A 20,375-nucleotide genomic window follows, 5' to 3' on the forward strand; every position below is an offset into this window, starting at 1 on the left:
AAACATATATCTTGAGACAGCTGTTTAGGAATAGCTTACGTAGGAGTAGCTATGACTATGGCCTGTGTGCTGAAATGTGTAAGCTATTATTAAACAGCTGTCTCAAGATATATGTTTTAACTTGTGGTGTTGTGGGATACCTTACTAGTGTATATAGATATATATTTATGTGTTAGTATGTGTATATACATATATATTTGTGTTATTATGCTTATATATATATATATTTATGTGTTAATATGCGTATCTACACATATTAACACATAAATATATATAATCATATTCATATATGTTTATATTCGCTGCCCATTGCTGCAAAACTTACCCCCTTCGCTGGGTTAGTTCTCATGCCGTCTCTGAGGGTCTCATTGGAGTCTATGGAAGCGCACTCTCTTGAGCACAAAGCTTCTGTGCACCTAGCTTGTAATACCAGTGCACAATTGCGTGTGCTGGTATTAATAAATTGAGCGCAAATATTAATTTTGCAAAAGCTATATTTTGCGCTCAATTTATAATCTAGTTAGACAAAATATATAAAGATTAACGTTTTCAAGTGAATCTAGGTCTCAAAGAGAATAGCAAAGTTGTTGAAAGGGTGTGCATGGTTTGTAAAACCTTAAACATTTTGCTAGAAATCTTTATAAAACATTTAGGCCTAGATTTGGAGTTCGGCGAAAACCAGCGTTAGAGGCTCCTAACGCTGGTTTTGGCCGCCCGCTGGTATTTGGAGTCAGTGATTAAAGGGTCTAACGCTCACTTTTCAGCCGCGACTTTTCCATACCGCAGATCCCCCTACGCCATTTGCGTATCCTATCTTTTCAATGGGATCTTTCTAACGCCGGTATTTAGAGTCGTTTCTGAAGTGAGCGTTAGAGCTCTAACGACAAAACTCCAGCCGCCAGAAAATAGCAGGAGTTAAGAGTTTTCTGGCTAACGCCGGTTCATAAAGCTCTTAACTACTGTACCCTAAAGTACACTAACACCCATAAACTACCTATGTACCCCTAAACCGAGGTCCCCCCACATCGCCGCCACTCGATTAAAATTTTTAACCCCTAATCTGCCGACCGCCACCTACGTTATACTTATGTACCCCTAATCTGCTGCCCCTAACACCGCCGACCCCTATATTACATTTATTAACCCCTAACCTGCCCCCCACAACGTCGCCGCCAGCTACTTAAAATAATTAACCCCTAATCTTCCGACCGCAAAGCGCCGCCACCTACGTTATCCCTATGTACCCCTAATCTGCTGCCCCTAACACCGCCGACCCCTATATTATATTTATTAACCCCTAATCCGCCGACACCTGCCTACACTTATTAACCCCTAATCTGCCGAGCGGAGCTCACCGCTATTCTAATAAATGTATTAACCCCTAAAGCTAAGTCTAACCCTAACACTAACACCCCCCTAACTTAAATATAATTTACATCTAACGAAATAAATTAACTCTTATTAAATAACTTATTCCTATTTAAAGCTAAATACTTACCTGTAAAATAAACCCTAATATAGCTACAATATAAATTATAATTATATTATAGCTATTTTAGGATTAATATTTATTTTACAGGCAACTTTGTAATTATTTTAACCAGGTACAATAGCTATTAAATAGTTAAGAACTATTTAATAGTTACCTAGTTAAAATAATAACAAATTTACCTGTAAAATAAATCCTAACCTAAGATATAATTAAACCTAACACTACCCTATTAATAAAATAATTAAATAAACTACCTACAATTACCTACAATTAACCTAACACTACACTATCAATAAATTAATTAAACACAATTCCTACAAATAAATACAATTAAATAAACTAGCTAAAGTACAAAAAATAAAAAAGAACTAAGTTACAAAAAATAAAAAAATATTTACAAACATAAGAAAAATATTACAACAATTTTAAACTAATTACACCTACTCTAAGCCCCCTAATAAAATAACAAACACCCCCAAAATAAAAAATTCCCTACCCTATTCTAAATTAAAAAAGTTACAAGCTCTTTTACCTTACCAGCCCTGAACAGGGCCCTTTGCGGGGCATGCCCCAAGAATTTCAGCTCTTTTGCCTATAAAAGAATAAATACAATACCCCCCCCCAACATTACAACCCACCACCCACATACCCCTAATCTAACCCAAACCCCCCTTAAATAAACCTAACACTAAGCCCCTGAAGATCTTCCTACCTTGTCTTCACCATCCAGGTTCACCGATCCGTCCTGAAGAGCTCCTCCGATGTCCTGATCCAAGCCCAAGCGGGGGGCTGAAGAGGTCCATGATCCGGTCAAAGTCTTCATCCAAGCGGGGCAGAAGAGGATCTTCCATCCGATTGAAGTCATCATCCAGGCGGCATCTTCTATGGTCTTCCATCCGGAGCGAAGCGGCAGGATCCTGAAGACCTCCAGCGCGGAACATCCATCCGGACCGACGACTGAACGACGAATGACTGTTCCTTTAAGGGACGTCATCCAAGATGGCATCCCTCGAATTCCGATTGGCTGATAGGATTCTATCAGCCAATCGGAATTAAGGTATGAATTTTCTGATTGGCTGATGGAATCAGCCAATCAGAATCAAGTTCAATCCGATTGGCTGATCCAATCAGCCAATCAGATTGAGCTCGCATTCTATTGGCTGTTCCGATCAGCCAATAGAATGCGAGCTCAATCTGATTGGCTGATTGGATCAGCCAATCGGATTGAACTAGATTCTGATTGGCTGATTCCATCAGCCAATCAGAAAATTCATACCTTAATTCCGATTGGCTGATAGAATCCTATCAGCCAATCGGAATTCGATGGACGCCATCTTGGATGACGTCCCTTAAAGGAACAGTCATTCGTCGTTCAGTCGTCGGTCCGGATGGATGTTCCGCGCTGGAGGTCTTCAGGATCCTGCCGCTTCGCTCCGGATGGAAGACCATAGAAGATGCCGCCTGGATGATGACTTCAATCGGATGGAAGATCCTCTTCTGCCCCGCTTGGATGAAGACTTTGACCGGATAATGGACCTCTTCAGCCCCCCGCTTGGGCTTGGATCAGGACATCGGAGGAGCTCTTCAGGACGGATCGGTGAACCTGGATGGTGAAGACAAGGTAGGAAGATCTTCAGGGGCTTAGTGTTAGGTTTATTTAAGGGGGGTTTGGGTTAGATTAGGGGTATGTGGGTGGTGGGTTGTAATGTTGGGGGGGGGTATTGTATTTATTCTTTTATAGGCAAAAGAGCTGAAATTCTTGGGGCATGCCCCGCAAAGGGCCCTGTTCAGGGCTGGTAAGGTAAAAGAGCTTGTAACTTTTTTAATTTAGAATAGGGTAGGGAATTTTTTATTTTGGGGGTGTTTGTTATTTTATTAGGGGGCTTAGAGTAGGTGTAATTAGTTTAAAATTGTTGTAATATTTTTCTTATGTTTGTAAATATTTTTTTATTTTTTGTAACTTAAGCTAGTTTATTTAATTGTATTTATTTGTAGGAATTGTGTTTAATTAATTTATTGATAGTGTAGTGTTAGGTTAATTGTAGGTAATTGTAGGTAGTTTATTTAATTATTTTATTGATAGGGTAGTGTTAGGTTTAATTATATCTTAGGTTAGGATTTATTTTACAGGTAAATTTGTTATTATTTTAACTAGGTAACTATTAAATAGTTCTTAACTATTTAATAGCTATTGTACCTGGTTAAAATAATTACAAAGTTGCCTGTAAAATAAATATTAATCCTAAAATAGCTATAATATAATTATAATTTATATTGTAGCTATATTAGGGTTTATTTTACAGGTAAGTATTTAGCTTTAAATAGGAATAAGTTATTTAATAAGAGTTAATTTATTTCGTTAGATGTAAATTATATTTAAGTTAGGGGGGTGTTAGTGTTAGGGTTAGACTTAGCTTTAGGGGTTAATACATTTATTAGAATAGCGGTGAGGTCCGCTCGGCAGATTAGGGGTTAATAATTGAAGGTAGGTGTCGGCGATGTTAGGGAGGGCAGATTAGGGGTTAATACTATTTATGATAGGGTTAGTGAGGCGGGTTAGGGGTTAATAACTTTATTATAGTAGCGCTCAGGTCCGCTCGGCAGATTAGGGGTTAATAAGTGTAGGCAGGTGTCGGCGACGTTGAGGGGGGAAGATTAGGGGTTAATAAATATAATATAGGGGTCGGCGATGTTAGGGCAGCAGATTAGGGGTACATAGGGATAACGTAGGTTGCGGCGGTTTACGGAGCGGCAGATTAGGGGTTAAAAAAAATATGCAGGGGTCAGCGATAGCGGGGGCGGCAGAATAGGGGTTAATAAGTGTAAGGTTAGGGGTGTTTAGACTCGGGGTACATGTTAGAGTGTTAGGTGCAGACGTAGGAAGTGTTTCCCCATAGCAAACAATGGGGCTGCGTTAGGAGCTGAACGCTGCTTTTTTGCAGGTGTTAGGTTTTTTTTCAGCTCAAACAGTCCCATTGTTTCCTATGGGAGAATCGTGCACGAGCACGTTTTTGAGGCTGGCCGCGTCCGTAAGCAACTCTGGTATCGAGAGTTGCATTTGCGGAAAAAATGCTCTACGCTCCTTTTTTGGAGCCTAACGCAGCATTTGTTTGAACTCTCGATACCAGAGTTAAATTTATGGTGCGGCCAGAAAAAAGCCCGCGGAGCGTTAACAGCCCTTTTACCTCCAAACTCCAAATCTAGGCCTTATAGATTGTTATTTGTATAGTTTGTATATAAAACAATTATTATAGATACTATAACATAATATATATATATTATCTATCTATCTATCTATCTATCATGTATCTCTCTATATATATATACAGTATATATATATATATATATATATATATATATATATATATATATATATATGTATATATATATATATATATATTCTATGGATTATGTATATTTTTTTTACAGTATCTATAATATTTTTTAATAATTATTATTTTATATTTAATATTTGAATAATGCACCTTAAGATTAGTAAGGTTTCATGTGCGCTAACCCGACACCTCATTAGAACTAAAGAACAAAACCCGAAGTCCGTTACTCGTATTTTACATTCCTATGTTCTTCACGTAGAAATTTATTTTTATTTTTATTATGAAATATATTTCTAGATATATGTAAAATCTATATCTATATATCTATCTATAGGAATAGATATACAGTTATAGTTATATACAGATATATATAGTCTTTTTTTACTATACAAATTACATTATCCTGTATGTGAAGAACATTTGAATGTAAAATATTAATAACTCCTGTCAGGTTAACGTGCAAGCGATTGGTGTATGGGGATAAAACGTTAATGTGGTCGCGATATTCAAAGTCTTTTGGTTAGCGATTGTCTGGTTTTGCGAGAGCACAAACGTAATAAATTTCAACTTGTAATACGCACTATATGACACACGCAAAAATATTACTTCTAATGATGTTTATTGCTTGAGCGGGAGCGCTATTATTGGCGCAGGCTTTTTGCTATGCAGCACTTAATTGCTGATTTTATGTGATCATATCTACAATAAAATGTTTTTTTGCATGCAGGTCTTTTGCAATGCAGTGCTTAATTGGGAATATACACTACATATATATATATATATATCACAACATTTAAAATTAGGGGGAGGTAAAAGGTGAGTTTAAAATCCTCCACTATGCACAAAATATAGAGAAAATAACTCATTGTGTAGTTCATTAACAAATCTAGGCAGGCCAGAAGGCTTGTTTTTCCCACAGAAAACCTCTGAATTACACTGTTTCCAATGCGGCAAAGGATTCTGGGTAAGATATGCAAATTAAGTACACAATTACACACCTTTTTACTTCAAGTCTGCTTTTCAGCAGATTCCCTTTAAGCCAAAGCATCGCTGTTCACACAGCTTATAAGCTTAGCTAGGGTTAGTGCAGTGATTCATAACCATCCCAGGACAGACTGTTTCGTAGTTTTAAATGTTGTTGTATTTTGCCCGGAATCAACTTCACCCAGCAGTGATCAAACCTTCTCCCAGCTGATGAGTAGCAATAACTACGAAACAGTCTGTCCTGGGATGGTTATGAATCACTGCACTAACCCTAGCTAAGTTTATAAGCTGTGTGAAAAGCGATACTTTGGCATTAAGGGAATCTGCTGAAAAGCAGACTTGAAGTAAAAAGGTGTGTCATTGTGAACCTAATTTGCATATATTACCCAGAATCCTTTGCTGCATTGGAAACAGTGTAATTCAGAGGTTTTCTGTGGGAAAAACAAGCCTTTCTGCCTGTCTAGATTTGTTAATGAACTACACAATGAGTTATTTTCTCTCTCTCTCTCTCTCTCTCTCTCTCTCTATATATATATATATATATATATATATATAGAGAGAGAGAGAGAGAGAGAGAAAGAGTCTCTTATATATTGATGCAAACAACTCAATTTTATGCAAATAATAGAGTTCAAAGTGCTTACCCCATTACGTGTATCAGTCCATCCTTAATCTGCTGAACCATGGGCATGGAAATGTCTCAAAAGACCAAGTACCGGTGTGCAGCAAAAGCAGCTACAATTACTGCCTGCCCCGCTATGGAGCTGTTAGAATAGACACCGCTTCATTCCTCGTGAACGCCAAGACGTGGGCGTTGTCTTACCAGGTAAGTAGGGAATGAACCAATCGGTGTCCAGGGTGGAGAGCGGTCTGCTCAAGTGCACCCGATGAAAGGCAGCACATTTGCGTGTGCTGGTATTAATAAATTGAGCGCAAATATTAATTTCGGAAAAGCTATATTTTGCGCTCAATTTATAATCTAGTTAGACAAAATATATAAAGATTAATGTTTTCAAGTGAATCTAGGTCTCAAAGAGAATAGCAAAGTTGTTGAAAGGGTGTGCATGGTTTGTAAAACCTTAAACATTTTGCTAGCAATCTTTATAAAACATTTAGAGATTGTTATTTGTATAGTTTGCAGTGCGGCACTTATATAAAAATATATATAACAATTATTATAGATACTATATATAGACAATGTTTCAATGTTTCTATAACTATTTTAACTTTTTTTTTTCTGAGAAAATGTAGATGGGGCACATATTTATTATGACCCATGTAATAATGATTTAGTAGCAACTCTATAAGATTCTGTAGAAAACAATTCCTACTCATGGACATCTGGTCTGTTCTTCCAGGCAGGAACAAAATTAAGTGAAAAGGGCAACTGGTATGAGACTTCACCTGAAGAACTTTCAGAAACATTGAGCATTGAGCAAGTTCACTCCAAAAGCAACAATTTCCTGAAACTACAGTCTCCAAAGAACGTGATCCCATGTAGCGTTCGGGAGGTCATGGTAGAGTACGTCTTAAGAGTGAACAAACGGTCAGAAGATAATTTGTTTTTATATTACCTGGTAAGTCCCATAGGTTTATCGTTAATAAACAGGGGAGAATATAGCGCGTTGTTCTCATATTAAATATGATCATCAGAATGTTCTTGTGTGTAATAAAGTGCTTTAACGCAATCTATCTGATTAGCCATTTTCACAGATTATGTGATCATAACCAGCTCATTTTGTATCTGCAGCACTTATCATTTGGGGGAAAAATGGCCCTGTCCTGTTTTTCTGCTCACAATCTAAATTCTTGGTACTGAACCTTTAACTGCTGAACCATAGTCACACCCCTGTTATAAAACTGTTATTAGGGGTTCGACTCACATTTATACCTAACACAGTGGTTTGAGAACAGCTACCTGAGCATGTGACTCCTCCTATGGAAGAGAGGCCTCTCCTCTTTTAAAACGGGGCTCACTTTTCCCATTGTCATACATATATTGTGGTGCTAGGTTCCTTTTTATAGCCCAGAGGACTGTAAAGGCTCCTAGTATAGAGGCAATTGCTTTGTAAAGGGGCATGAGACTTTTGATAATGAGTAATCCCCTCTTTCATGTGGGGGGTACGGTGTGTATGTCTGTTGTATGCTGTCTTTAGGGGATAGGGGCTCCTTGGGGGCTACTTTCCCCCATACAGTAAATACATTAGGTAGGGGATTAACATTTTTTTTTTTTTAAATTCTTTTTATTGAAGAGACATGGGAACAAGACAACATATTCATATTCATTCAGATTAGGATTACAGAGAATAAGTTACAATCAGATTTCTAGCATTATATGCATCAATATACAGTATTCGCATATTTTTGAGAAAGAAAGATGGGGATACTTATGCAATTAGAGGTACATAAAGCTTGTTCAGACATCTTCTTATGTTGCACCCATGTCCCTAAATTTTATAATATAAACAAAACTAAGCTAAACTAAATAAAACCAAACTAAACACTGACTAAAATAAAACAAAACAAAACCAATCCCATCTCCCCCCAAGAACATGGATATGTATATTTTGCACCCTGTAGAGCAGATTGGTAGTGTGGTCTCATAAGTAAAGGTTCAGTGCAATAATGAATAATAGTGTTGCGCGAGTTTTGGGCAACTCGAGATACACCACAGCCCGTGCCTAGTGAACCAGGGGGAGGGAAACCCCTCTTTAGCCAGAAGCTTTGTGTTAGATCAAAGGGGAATTTTTTGGGGGTTAGATAAATAAGAGATAAAAAGATAAAATGCTGAGGACTTAGAGGAATAATACAGATGGAAGCTGGAAGTTTCACCTCTGTAATTATGCAATGGGAGACATCCAGGGGGACAATACTTCTAAGAATGTATAGGAAAAGGAAACTTTTTGCAGCTTTAAATATATAGATATGCCCAAAGTGGGATGTTGACTGTTTGGCCTGTATTTTGTACTGTCAGCAGGATAAATGGGTATTACAGATGGGTTGGGCCTACAAATGCAGCCGTCAAGTGATTAGTGTTTTACTGCCATAGAAGCTAGAAAAGGGGGGGGGGGGACAACTGCTAACAATGTTGTTACCCTATCAAACAAAGCTATGAGACATAGGAGTAAGACAACATATACATTTGCATTCAAAGTAAGATTACAGAGAATAAGTTACAATCAGAGTTCTAGATTAAAGGCTACATTATAAGCATCAATATACAATATTCGCATAGTTTGAAAAAGACACTTATGCATTTGAAGGTACATGAAACTTGTTTTGGCATCTTCTTATGTTGTACCCATGCCCCTAAATTTTATAATATCAACAAAACTAAACTAAACACCGACTAAAACAAAACAAAACCAATCCCATCACCCCCCAAGAACATGAATATGTATATATTGCACCCTGTAGAGCAAATTGATAGTGTGGTCTCACAAGTAAAGGTTCAGTGTCATAGTGATTACTGGTATTGTGCGAGTTTTGGACAATTTGAGGTACATCCCAGCCCGTGCCTCGCGGGCCAGGAGGGGGGGGTTTAAATAGTGAGGAAGTAAGGACCATTCCTTAACCAGAAACCTTGTGGTGGATCAAAGGGAATTTTATTTTTATTTTTGGGGGGCTAGAAAAATAAAGAGATAAAGGATAATGTGCTGGGGACTGTAGGAATAATATAGCTGGAAGTTTTACCTCTGTAGTTATGTAGTGGGAGACATCCAGAAGGACAATACTTCTAAGAATGTATAGGTAATAGGAACGTTTTGCAGCTTTAAATATATAGATATGCTCAAAGTGTGATTTTAACAACTTGGCTTGTAGTTTGTATTATCTGCGGTATGAATGGGTACCACAGAGGGGTTGGGCCTACAAATGCAGCAGTCTAATGATTAGTGTTTCACTGCCATTGAAGCTAGAAGGTGAGGGGTGAGGGGCGTGGGATGGGGGATGGGCTCCCTGCCCAACTGTGAACAATACTATTACCCCATCCAAGAAAGTTATACCTGGAAGATAAAATAACAGATTATCCCTAGTTTCAGTCTCAGCCCATGCTGTTGCAAATAATCAGATGTAGTGAACAAATGCAGTAAACAGACAGTGAATAAAATCTAACCGGTTTTAAAGAAAAAAAAGAAAAAAACTAACGGTGAACCGTCTCCATTATAAATCAACCCATTGACAAGGTTATTGCAATGCACAATTCTCATTCGAACCCTGTGACACATAAAATGGTTCCAGGCATGTTATGTCTAACTACCGTCTGTGTAAGGTACCCTGAAAGACTAAAAGCAGTAATGACGGACAGTTTGGAAGTTACACTGCAAGCTCAACAGCAAGGTGCTGTCGGGGCTAACAGAGTATCACAAAATCACAGTTGTCAGATTTTTGTGCCCCAGTTTGAGCAAACATTACACTCCCTGGATATTACAAACAATAACAAGGACATTTAAACAGGTACCGGATTAGGCAAGTTCAAATAGTGTGGCGGAATAAGGTGAGACAACCTGCCGACCAGACCGACACACAACACTGATCGTAAATTGTTCCAGACCCATATTTTCCACTGCAGTGGATCTGTATTAAGTGGGGGCCGGGCATGCTGATACATGAGACTGTCCAAGAAAGCGACATTAACCTATGCCTCTTGCGTCTCGAGTGAGTCCGAACATTCCCAAGGAGCAGCAGTCAGGCAGCAGGTCAGCACGGTAGACTGGGCAGCATATGAGAGGTCTTTGCAGGCTCCCTTGTAGCATCCGTCGGTACAGGCGGGTGCAAGGACAATCTAGGGTATTAATCCAAGAGATCCAGGTGGTTAATGGGTGCTGAGCTGATGGGTCTGCAACCGGCTTTATCTCGATAGCACACTGTAGCTGGGTCATTGCTAGCAGCGAGTCCACGACTGACACCTTGTCTTGTGACCGGCTTACATCCCGGTAAATTACAGCCTTAAATGGCTGGTAGGGAGAAGAGTGATTGTTAGGGTTGCGCTGCAGCTCGGAGTCAGATCTTGCGGTTTTTTTCACCCCCTCCTTCACAGCTGCCGGGGGTCCTGCTTCCTTGCTATTTCTGCGAGTGGGATCAGAACCCACTGACATCAATGGCTGTCTCTTCGATTCCTCTTTGTGTGGTCCCTGATGTGCCTCAGGGGTCATGCAGGCATGAATGCAAATGGGCTCCGCTGGGAAGCGGCGCCATTTTGGGCTTACATGCGAAAGATCCACGGCCTGAGTTTTGGCAAGTAGAGTTTGCAGGGTAGATTCCAGCTTGTTTAGCGCTGGCAGAAACAAGCCCTGTATGGCAGTTAGAATGCCCTTGCTTTGAGAGTCTATAGAGTCTATTGCGAGCTGGGAAGTTTCCATGCTTGTTTCTTTTTCCTCAGCTATGTTGTGAACAGTACGTACCACAGCTCTCTCTTCCTCTCCAACTTTCCGTCGTTCCGGGGGCCAAGAGTTGTAAAGCTTGATCCTTAGAGATGCCCGAACAGCTGAATCTGTTAAGGGCCAGCAGGATGGCGGAGATTTAATCCTAGAATAGGAGAAAATAACTTGGTCTCAAGCAGAGCAGTTCCTACTTGCGACCATCTTGCTAAGCCTCCCACCGGAAGTCCCGGGATTAACATTTTTATGCAAATCACCTACTAGTGACAGGGGTATCAGACCCCACACTGGAAAGAGCAGGTTCCACTTTTCTAAACTGGGGTCTTATACCCTTTTGTGGTTATGGGGTAAATGAAGGTTCTAAAATTGCCTCCTCCTCAAACACAGGAGCATACTTGGGGCAGGTAATCACCTGGAAATTAAAGGAGAATGTGACGTGAGGGGTCTCATGAAATCAGAGGGGGAGATAAGGGATGTGTAGCAGCCCATCTTCCACTACTAGAAATACATATAGGGGCAGGTGATAACCATTTGTAACACACATATATCTCTTGTCATTGGCTCACCAGATGTGCTCAGCTAGCTTTCAGTAGTGCATTGCTGCTCTGGAGCCGACTTGACCTTTGCATTATGTCAGTATATAGCAGGGTTACAATACAATTTATTTAATAATTATTCTTTCAAATAACCTCCAATTAAAATGCATATATGAAACAATTAAAACCAATATTTATTCCTAAATTCTTTAAGATTAAAGTTATAAACACATTGAATTATATTTATAGAAACCAGATTATGAATCAAATGATACACACTTAAACTGTTACAATATTCTATACAAAGATCAAAAATAGTTTACCTTTACAAATTACCTTATTCACAATGAATCGCATTAAAATATCACAATAAAATACCAGAATATGGACCGCTAACTTTAGCAGTGCCTAGTTAAACAATATAACAAGATAATTTAACAGCCAATTGATATGCCAACTTATCTGAGCTGAAATAAATCTTATTTAGCTACAATAAGGCAAATTCTAAAATATATAGTTGCAAATATAAATTACTTAGCACTAAATATGACTAGTTAAACTACACAGGACTATGAACATGAGCTTAAAATACAAATTGTGCCCTTTTAAAATTACTAAATGCAATCTAGTTGTAGTTACCAAATACCTTTCATTTAAATATTATAAATACAAAAAAACAACAAAACATATACATCACAAGATCACCAAGTTAAATGTTTCAGTTTTTCCAGAATTCCTAGTTTCACCTCAAATGAATAAAGGTATTGCAATATGGATAATAAAAGGTAGCCCAATTTCGCTTATAGTGACTGTGTCCCAAAATGGCAGCAAAGTTATCAGTCAAAATTTTAGCAAACAAAGACCTCTCCTTTCTCCTATGCATGAGCTTTTCAAGTGATAGGCCCCTCCCTTTTTTGTAATCATTGGTGAATGTTGGATACACCCTTAACGGATGCTTGTCTTTCCATTGGCCCTCTGAGCTTGTCCCTTTGATAGGCCCTTTGAGCTGAAACATTTGATTGGCTTGCTGGGAACATATGGCTATTCAATACTACAATTTCCCTTGGCTGCAATTCCTGCATAAACCACTAGATGACAGCAGACAACCAGAAATGTAGTCTTGCTATCAATACTGCTGCAGTTTACTATCTAACCTTTAAAATGTTTATTTAATATACTTTAAATTTCAGTATTAATAAACTTATCTAGTCAACATATATATATCCCATTTAATATAACTTAGCATGTATTTATAGAGACCAAAGATGAATATACTTCCAGTATTATACTAGTAAGCAATTATACTGTAAATTATTTGGCTCTTCACAGAATAATTGCATTCAACATCCTGGCATTATATTGTATCTTAATGTGAATACAGGATATTTGATGTTTCTAAGAATTTTGAATGCATCAAAAACCAGATGTAGGTCTGAATTGCAAGAAATAATGTTGTTAAAAATGACAAACATTTATACATCTATTAATGCAGCTATTATTTAATACAGCATACATTTATCCAATATAGTATGTTTCAGATCAATACATATAAATATATGTTGTTAATATAGCACTAGGTAAGACAAGTGATATAAGATATTTTATAAATTGCAATAGTACACACGTAATTTATCTATTGACTTGTCAGGGATATAATATTCAATATGTGGGACGTACTAAACGGTCCTTGAAGGACCGGGTCATGGAACATCTAACGTCCATAGAGGACCCTGATTCAAGAACGCCCATTGCCAAACATTTCAGAAATTTTCATAATTCTGACAAATCACTGTTGAAAGTACAGGGCATAGACTTTATACCTAGACATCCCCGGGGTGGAGATAGGGAAAAGAAACTTGATGAAAGAGAGGTCTTTTGGATTCTTCATTTAAAAACCAGGGTACCTACGGGCTTGAATTCCAGAATGGATGTAAATATGTTTATTCAACGTTGACCTATCGACCAAAATGTACTGTAACAAAAAAAAGTGTCTTTATATATATAATACTACTTAATTAACGCTTTATAAACTTTTTTTCTAAGTGTTATTTACATTTCAGTGAGGATCAGGTCTTGATGTCCAGTTTAGTTATATACCTATATTTATACTTGGGTTTATTTCATTTCTTGCTTTATTGCATTAATACTCCATTATTTTATGCAAAGATAAATAATAGCATAATGGTTTATACTAAATTGTGACACTATGAACTAAACACATGTTGCAGTGCATATATATGCACACATTTTTGTAATAGGTGCTACACAGAGAAGCTATATAGACTAGAATTTTTTTGTTTTTGACAGGAACTTCAGGGGTTAATGAGATGTGTTTTAATTGATGTTATGTCATTGGACAGAAATCTGTATATTAAGAGCACCTACACCACCTGTTCTCTATCAGTGAACAAGTGCCCCAGAGGCATGAAACGCGTATGATGTCACAGGAGGTGATGTTCCCCCTGTTCCAGTTCATTTATTGCTTTTACCATGTTGCTGTATGAGGATCTTGCTTTTATTTATTATTGAATAAAGACTGGCTTTTTACCCATCCCTGGTGTGCCGAGGAGTTTCCTTGTTTTTCTCTATGTTGTTAATATAGTCTGGGTGTGGAGAATGTTAACTTATATGAATGTATACTCAATTCATTTCATATTTCATATTATCCAGACAATTTCTCAGACTTATCTATTTACATTTACTATACAGTTACTTATTAAGTTCAGCAAATACTGATTTAATATGTTACTGTTAGGTAATGGCATTTTACTCTTAGATCCACAAATACACATTTTTATACAATATTGAAAATTATACAAGTTGTACTTAATTTAAAAGTTACAATGGAACATGTGTTCCTGCTTAGCTAATCTTCATCTAGACGTAACGTCTAGAATTTGTGGATTCAACATAGCAGGGGTAATCAACTCTTGCATATACCTAAGCTTCAAAGGGACAACATGTCTGTCTGCTACCTTTTATTAGATAGAGGAAAGATCAGGAGATCCACATATGGGCATACATAGCTGAGGGTTCCATAATGCTAATACTTACTTTGAAGTGGCCCACTGGCCTTATCTATACAATGGTCTAAATCCTTTTTTCTTTCTAAGATAACTATGAAAACAATTCCTTTGATGAATTGGGACAAAGGCCTGCAATGTGTCCTTGACAAATGAGAAAGGGGGGTTGTGTCACAAACAGCCTCACAAATAAATGGATCATTTGGTGTAGACAAATATATATATATATATATATATATATATATATATATATATATATATATATATATATATATATATATATATAATTTAATAACACTCACAGATATCCTGACATAAATCCCCCTTCCAACTTCAAATAGATTTAGGACACATGTATTCTAATTGGCTTAAAGTCAGTAGTACTTGGTGAGTGTGTTGACAGTATGCATTATAGACAACCTTCTATGAAGAGAGTCCATTATTTTTGAGCCCTTATGCTCATTTGCTAGGCATCTTTAAACCACAATATGTCTTTAGTGCATTTGGGGATATGATACTTCATTCTCCCTCTATGACTTGTAGTTGGGATCTAGGATGGCATGCTCACAACTGATTAATATGGACCCATTTATCCATAAAAGTATAGTTTTTAGGGATCCTAATTTTATAGGCGACTGGAGATATTTTGTAAGTAACGACAAAAGAACCCTTCCATGATGGAAGAAATTTCTTCTCCTTAACCTGATCTCTTCTAAAATTATAAAGATAAACTTTTTATTTATTTCATATTCCTTTTTGGACATTTTGAGATTATAATAGGTTTTAGTGGCAGTTGCAGCCTTCTCTAAGTTCCTTTGAGCAAATGCAAAGGCATATTGCAGGTGCTTCCTTAAGTTCTTCACATATTGATGCGTATTAGCAGCGTTTATCAAGTTCTGGTCTGATATACAGTACAGTAGATGCTGAGGTAGAACCATTCTTCTACCAGTCATCAACTCAAAAGGTGACATCTTAGTAGCACTACATGGAGTTGCTCTTATTGCCATTAGGATTAGAGGTAATTTTAAATCCCAGTCTTTACCTGTTTCACTCACAAACTTTTTGAGGATTTTCACAATGGACTGGTTGTAATGCTCTACACCACCACTTGAGGCAGCTCTATATGCAATATGGAGCTTTCTTTTGACCCCTAGTATTTTCCACATTTTGGTCATCACTTCGCTAGTGAAGTAGATTCCCCGATCGGATTCGATTCTCTGGGGTAAACCAAATCTGGAAAATACATGGTTGATGAGCAATTCTGCGCATGTTTTAGCACTATTGTTAGGTGCACTGATGCACTCTACCCATTTAGTGAACAGGCATGTCACTGTCAACATGTATTTGTTACCTCTTGATGACCTTGTTACTGGACCAATAAAATCAATTTGTATATCTGACCATAGCATTACCATCCCCCTTTTCTGCAATGGTGCTCTATGCGTTGTCGCAGTGGGTTGGAACTGTGGGCAGATTAAACAACCTTGACAGTTGGTTTGAACATCCTTCAACATATGCGGCCAAAAGGCGTAATCACGCAATACGTTAATTTGACACCACGATGACCAGATGTGGGAGCATCATGGGCATGTTGAAGCATGAGACCTCTGAGCTTTATAAGTACCACCCATTGCTGGATACCATTGTTGGAGGTTCTAATTAACAAACCATCCTGAAACTTGAATTGTGATCTAGATTTCATTAAGATTCTAAGATCTTGCTTGCCAATACTGTCCTCTTTTGAGATGGGGTTGCTTTCAGGATCTTCTATGTATTTATAGAAGATGCCTACAATGGGGTCTTCTTTTTGACTAGTGATCAGGTCCTCACTAGGAGAATCCTGACTCCATTGTACCAGGTTAGGCTCACTCTGTTGTTTAGCCTGGTTTCTAGTAATGGCTTCTACCTGAATTGCACCCATTAAGTGGTCGATATTAAGGAGTTCTCCAGTTATGGCTCCTTGTTTGGCTAATGAATCCGCAAGATCATTGCCTTTCTTATCAGGACCCAGAACCCTGGAATGACCCTTGGTCTTTTTCCAGTGTATGGTTAACCCATTGGAAACCACCAGATTATCAATCTCGCAGAACATCTTGCCATGTTTGACTGGTTTGTTGTTAGTTTTCTGCATGCCATTTCTTTTCCAAGTTGGTAGGTATTCAACAAAACTGTCACGCACGTAATTTGAGTCAGTAATGATCACAAATTCATAAATACCGTGTTCAATAGCCATCGCAATGGCTTTTAGAACAGCAGTTACTTCTGCAACTTGACTGGACCTTGGTCCAATGTTGAAACCTACAGAAATGTTTGGGAATCCATTGGCCCAAGTTATACCGATGCCAGCGACTAATCTGCGCTCATTATCAATAGTGGTATGGTAAGAACAACCATCACGGGGAAAGCAATTGTTCCTCAAGGAAATCATCTTCTAATAACTTTTCCCCATGATCCTTAGCAGTACAGTCGAGGAGCTCAGCAAGCCCTTGTGCGACTGGATTCTTTTTGTTTTGCTTGTAACGAATTTCTAAAGGCCAGCCTTGCAAGGAAAGAGTCCAAGCTGTTATGCGGCTATTAGACAAATTCCCATCTCTAATTCTCTCACTTTGCAGATATAGCAAAGGCTGGTGGGCTGTTTCTACAATAATTTTCTCACCCTGTATATAGCTGCGGAAAAGTCTGACCCCGCTGACATGGTCAGTCCAGCCCCGAAATACCAGGCAATTCTCCTCTGAACAAGGAAAAGGCAACCCCAGATGATCGTTTCGGCCTTCTGTGGGCCTCGTCAGTGAGGTGCAGCCATATCCCGCTAAGCACATTGGGCAAGGAGTCCACGTCTGGTTTCCCCCATCACCCATAGGGAGACTATCCCCAGGGTCATATTTACATATGCAAAACAGAAAGAGAAGCAGTCTGCCAGGAACGAACAGCAGCATCAATAGCTTGTTCTATGGCCCGGTTACCACCTGGAAGTAGCTTATTTCTGCCCAATTGTGCTTTTCACAGAGGAAAACTATCCTGTAGTATATCAGTCTGACCCCGCTGACATGGTCAGTCCAGCCCCGAAATACCAGGCAATTCTCCTCTGAACAAGGAAAAGGCAACCCCAGACGATTGTTTCGGCCTTCTGTGGGCCTCGTCAGTGAGGTGCAGCCATATCCCGCTAAGCACATTGGGCAAGGAGTCCACGTCTGGTTTCCCCCATCACCCTTAGGGAGACTATCCCCAGGGTCATATTTACATATGCAAAACAGAAAGAGAAGCAGTCTGCCAGGAACGAACAGCAGCATCAATAGCTTGTTCTATGGCCCGGGTACCACCTGGAAGTAGCTTCTTTCTGCCCAATTGTGCTTTTCACAGAGGAAAACTTTCCTGTAGTATATCAGTCTGACCCCGCCGACATGGTCAGTCCAGCCCCGAAATACCAGGCAGTTCTCCTCTGAACAAGGAAAAGGCAAACCTCCAGACTATCGTTTCGGCGTTCTGTGGGCCTCGTCAGTGAGGTGCAGCCATATTCCTCTAAGCACATTGGGCAAGGAGTCCACGTCTGGTTTCCCCCATCACCCATAGGGAGACTATCCCCAGGGTCATATTTACATATGCAAAACAGAAAGAGAAGCAGTCTGCCAGTAATGAACAGCAGCATCAATAGCTTGTTCTATGGCCCGGTTACCTCCTGGAAGTAGCTTCTTTCTGCCCAATTGTCCTTTTCACAGAGGAAAACTTTTCTGTAGTATATCAGTCTGACCCCGCCGATATGGTCAGTCCAGCCCCGAAATACCAGGCAATTCTCCTCTGAACAAGGAAAAGGCAACCCCAGACGATCGTTTCGGCCTTCTGTGGGCCTCGTCAGTGAGGTGCAGCCATATTCCTCTGCATAATTATCAATAAATTTGCAAGAATAATTTGTCATACACAGGAATTATCTCAATTCCTTTAAGTTACTTGGGTTTTTAGAATTTATTATAGCTTCCACCTTTTTCTTCTGACGATTTAACCATTCAGAAGTAACTTCATGTCCCAAGAAGTTTACACAAGTGTGGCACCATTGAGCTTTTTGTAGGAATATTTTGACACCTGCCCTTTTAAGTTGGCTGAGGACGTGTTTAAGTTCTGTGATGTGTTTTTCAAAGTCTGTGCTTTTGATGAAAACATCATCAACATAAGATAAGGTCCTCCTTTCCAGTGCATCAGGCATAGCCTTTTGCATGAATACAGCAAATTCATGTCCTGAATTTATGTATCCAAACAGAGTCTCTGGAATGCATATTGGACCTTTTGGAACGAGAATGCCAGCTTATACTGGCCCTCCTCATGTACCTTTATGGTCCAATATCCCTGTGCACAATCAATGGCAGTGAATATTTTAGATCCCTGCATCTGTGCCAGGCACTGGTCAATATATGGCACAGGCCAGCCAGATATGTACACTCGTTTATTCAGCTGTCTTAAATCAGCACACAAACACCATTGTTCATTGGGCTTGAGAACACCTAAAATAGGATTGTTATAAGAGCTGTCCACCTGTCGGATAATACCCCTTTCTTCCAGGTCCCTTATGATTTCTGCAAGAGAATCATACGAGGAAGCCTGTATTGTTTAACCAAAGACAGTCGGTGCATTGGAATCTGTTTGTATTCTTGCAATGTGCAAGTCTGTAGTTCCACAGTCATAAGAATCCCTAGCAAAAATATCCTTGTACTCCATCAGGAGTTCTTGTAGCTGTCAGCGTTCATCATCACTGGAACAGCCATTAGCTAAGGAAATTTGCTCTTCGACTATTTGCTGAAATCCTGGAAAGATTTCCGGCTGTCCTATCTCATAGGCTTCTTCCAACCTAGAGGTGAGATCCCCTTGATTATAATTTACATTGCCCCCATGACTCTGGGTATTGGGGTATTCTTGCTATTTGATCGGCTGATCAAATACTAGAGAGGCTTCTTCAATTTTACAGATGCCTTCTTCTGAGCTCAAGGGATAAATATACTGAATTGTAAATAGTCCCTCTGGTATAGATGCAAAGGATTCATCTATTAATTGTTCTTCAGTTAAATATCCTTCAGGTATTAGCCCAATTACATTATTCTGGAATCCAAAAGTGTAATAACTTGATTCCAGCACATATCCTATGGTAGTTCCCTTGGATAAGGTGATATCCTGTGGGGTCATGTTATGTACAATAACATGTATTGGAATAGTTCCAATATTCACCATAGGAGTATGGGTCATTGTTATGCCCAGATCTTGTATTCTATGGGAGATGCAAATTAGTGTTTCAGAAGTTTTTAATTTCTGACCTCTTTTTACCTGTAAGGGTAAGAGGAATTTATCAGCCCCAGCAGGGATTACAACATTGTTAGACACCTGCATATTCACAGCGTAAGGCAATTGCTGATTGGATTTCAGGGCGGCATTTTCATCCTGAAATACTTCAGGGTCCCCCTTTAACCTGCTCCAGAGGCAAGAGTTAATCAAATCTATTTGTATGGCATATCCATGTAAGAGATCATTGCCAATGTATATTTGATTATGGGGAATATTTAAAACTAAAAACAGGTGCTTCGCTGATTTATTACCTATGGATATAGATAATAAACATTTAGCTGTGGTGTTATAGCTTTCACACT

General features: G+C 38.8%; 1 protein-coding gene across 1 annotated transcript in view; it reads left to right on the top strand.

Moving 5' to 3' along the window:
- The window catches only part of LOC128635707 (alpha-2-macroglobulin), an 806,957-nt gene that overhangs the window by 205,738 nt on the left and 580,844 nt on the right, over window positions 1-20,375 (top strand). The window contains exon 9 of the mRNA XM_053688833.1: window positions 7,170-7,388. Coding sequence (XP_053544808.1) covers window positions 7,170-7,388 — 219 coding nt within the window. The remainder of the gene's footprint in view (window positions 1-7,169; window positions 7,389-20,375) is intronic.

The sequence above is a fragment of the Bombina bombina genome, chromosome 7 (assembly GCF_027579735.1).
Source record: "Bombina bombina isolate aBomBom1 chromosome 7, aBomBom1.pri, whole genome shotgun sequence".
Classification (NCBI taxonomy): domain Eukaryota; kingdom Metazoa; phylum Chordata; class Amphibia; order Anura; family Bombinatoridae; genus Bombina; species Bombina bombina.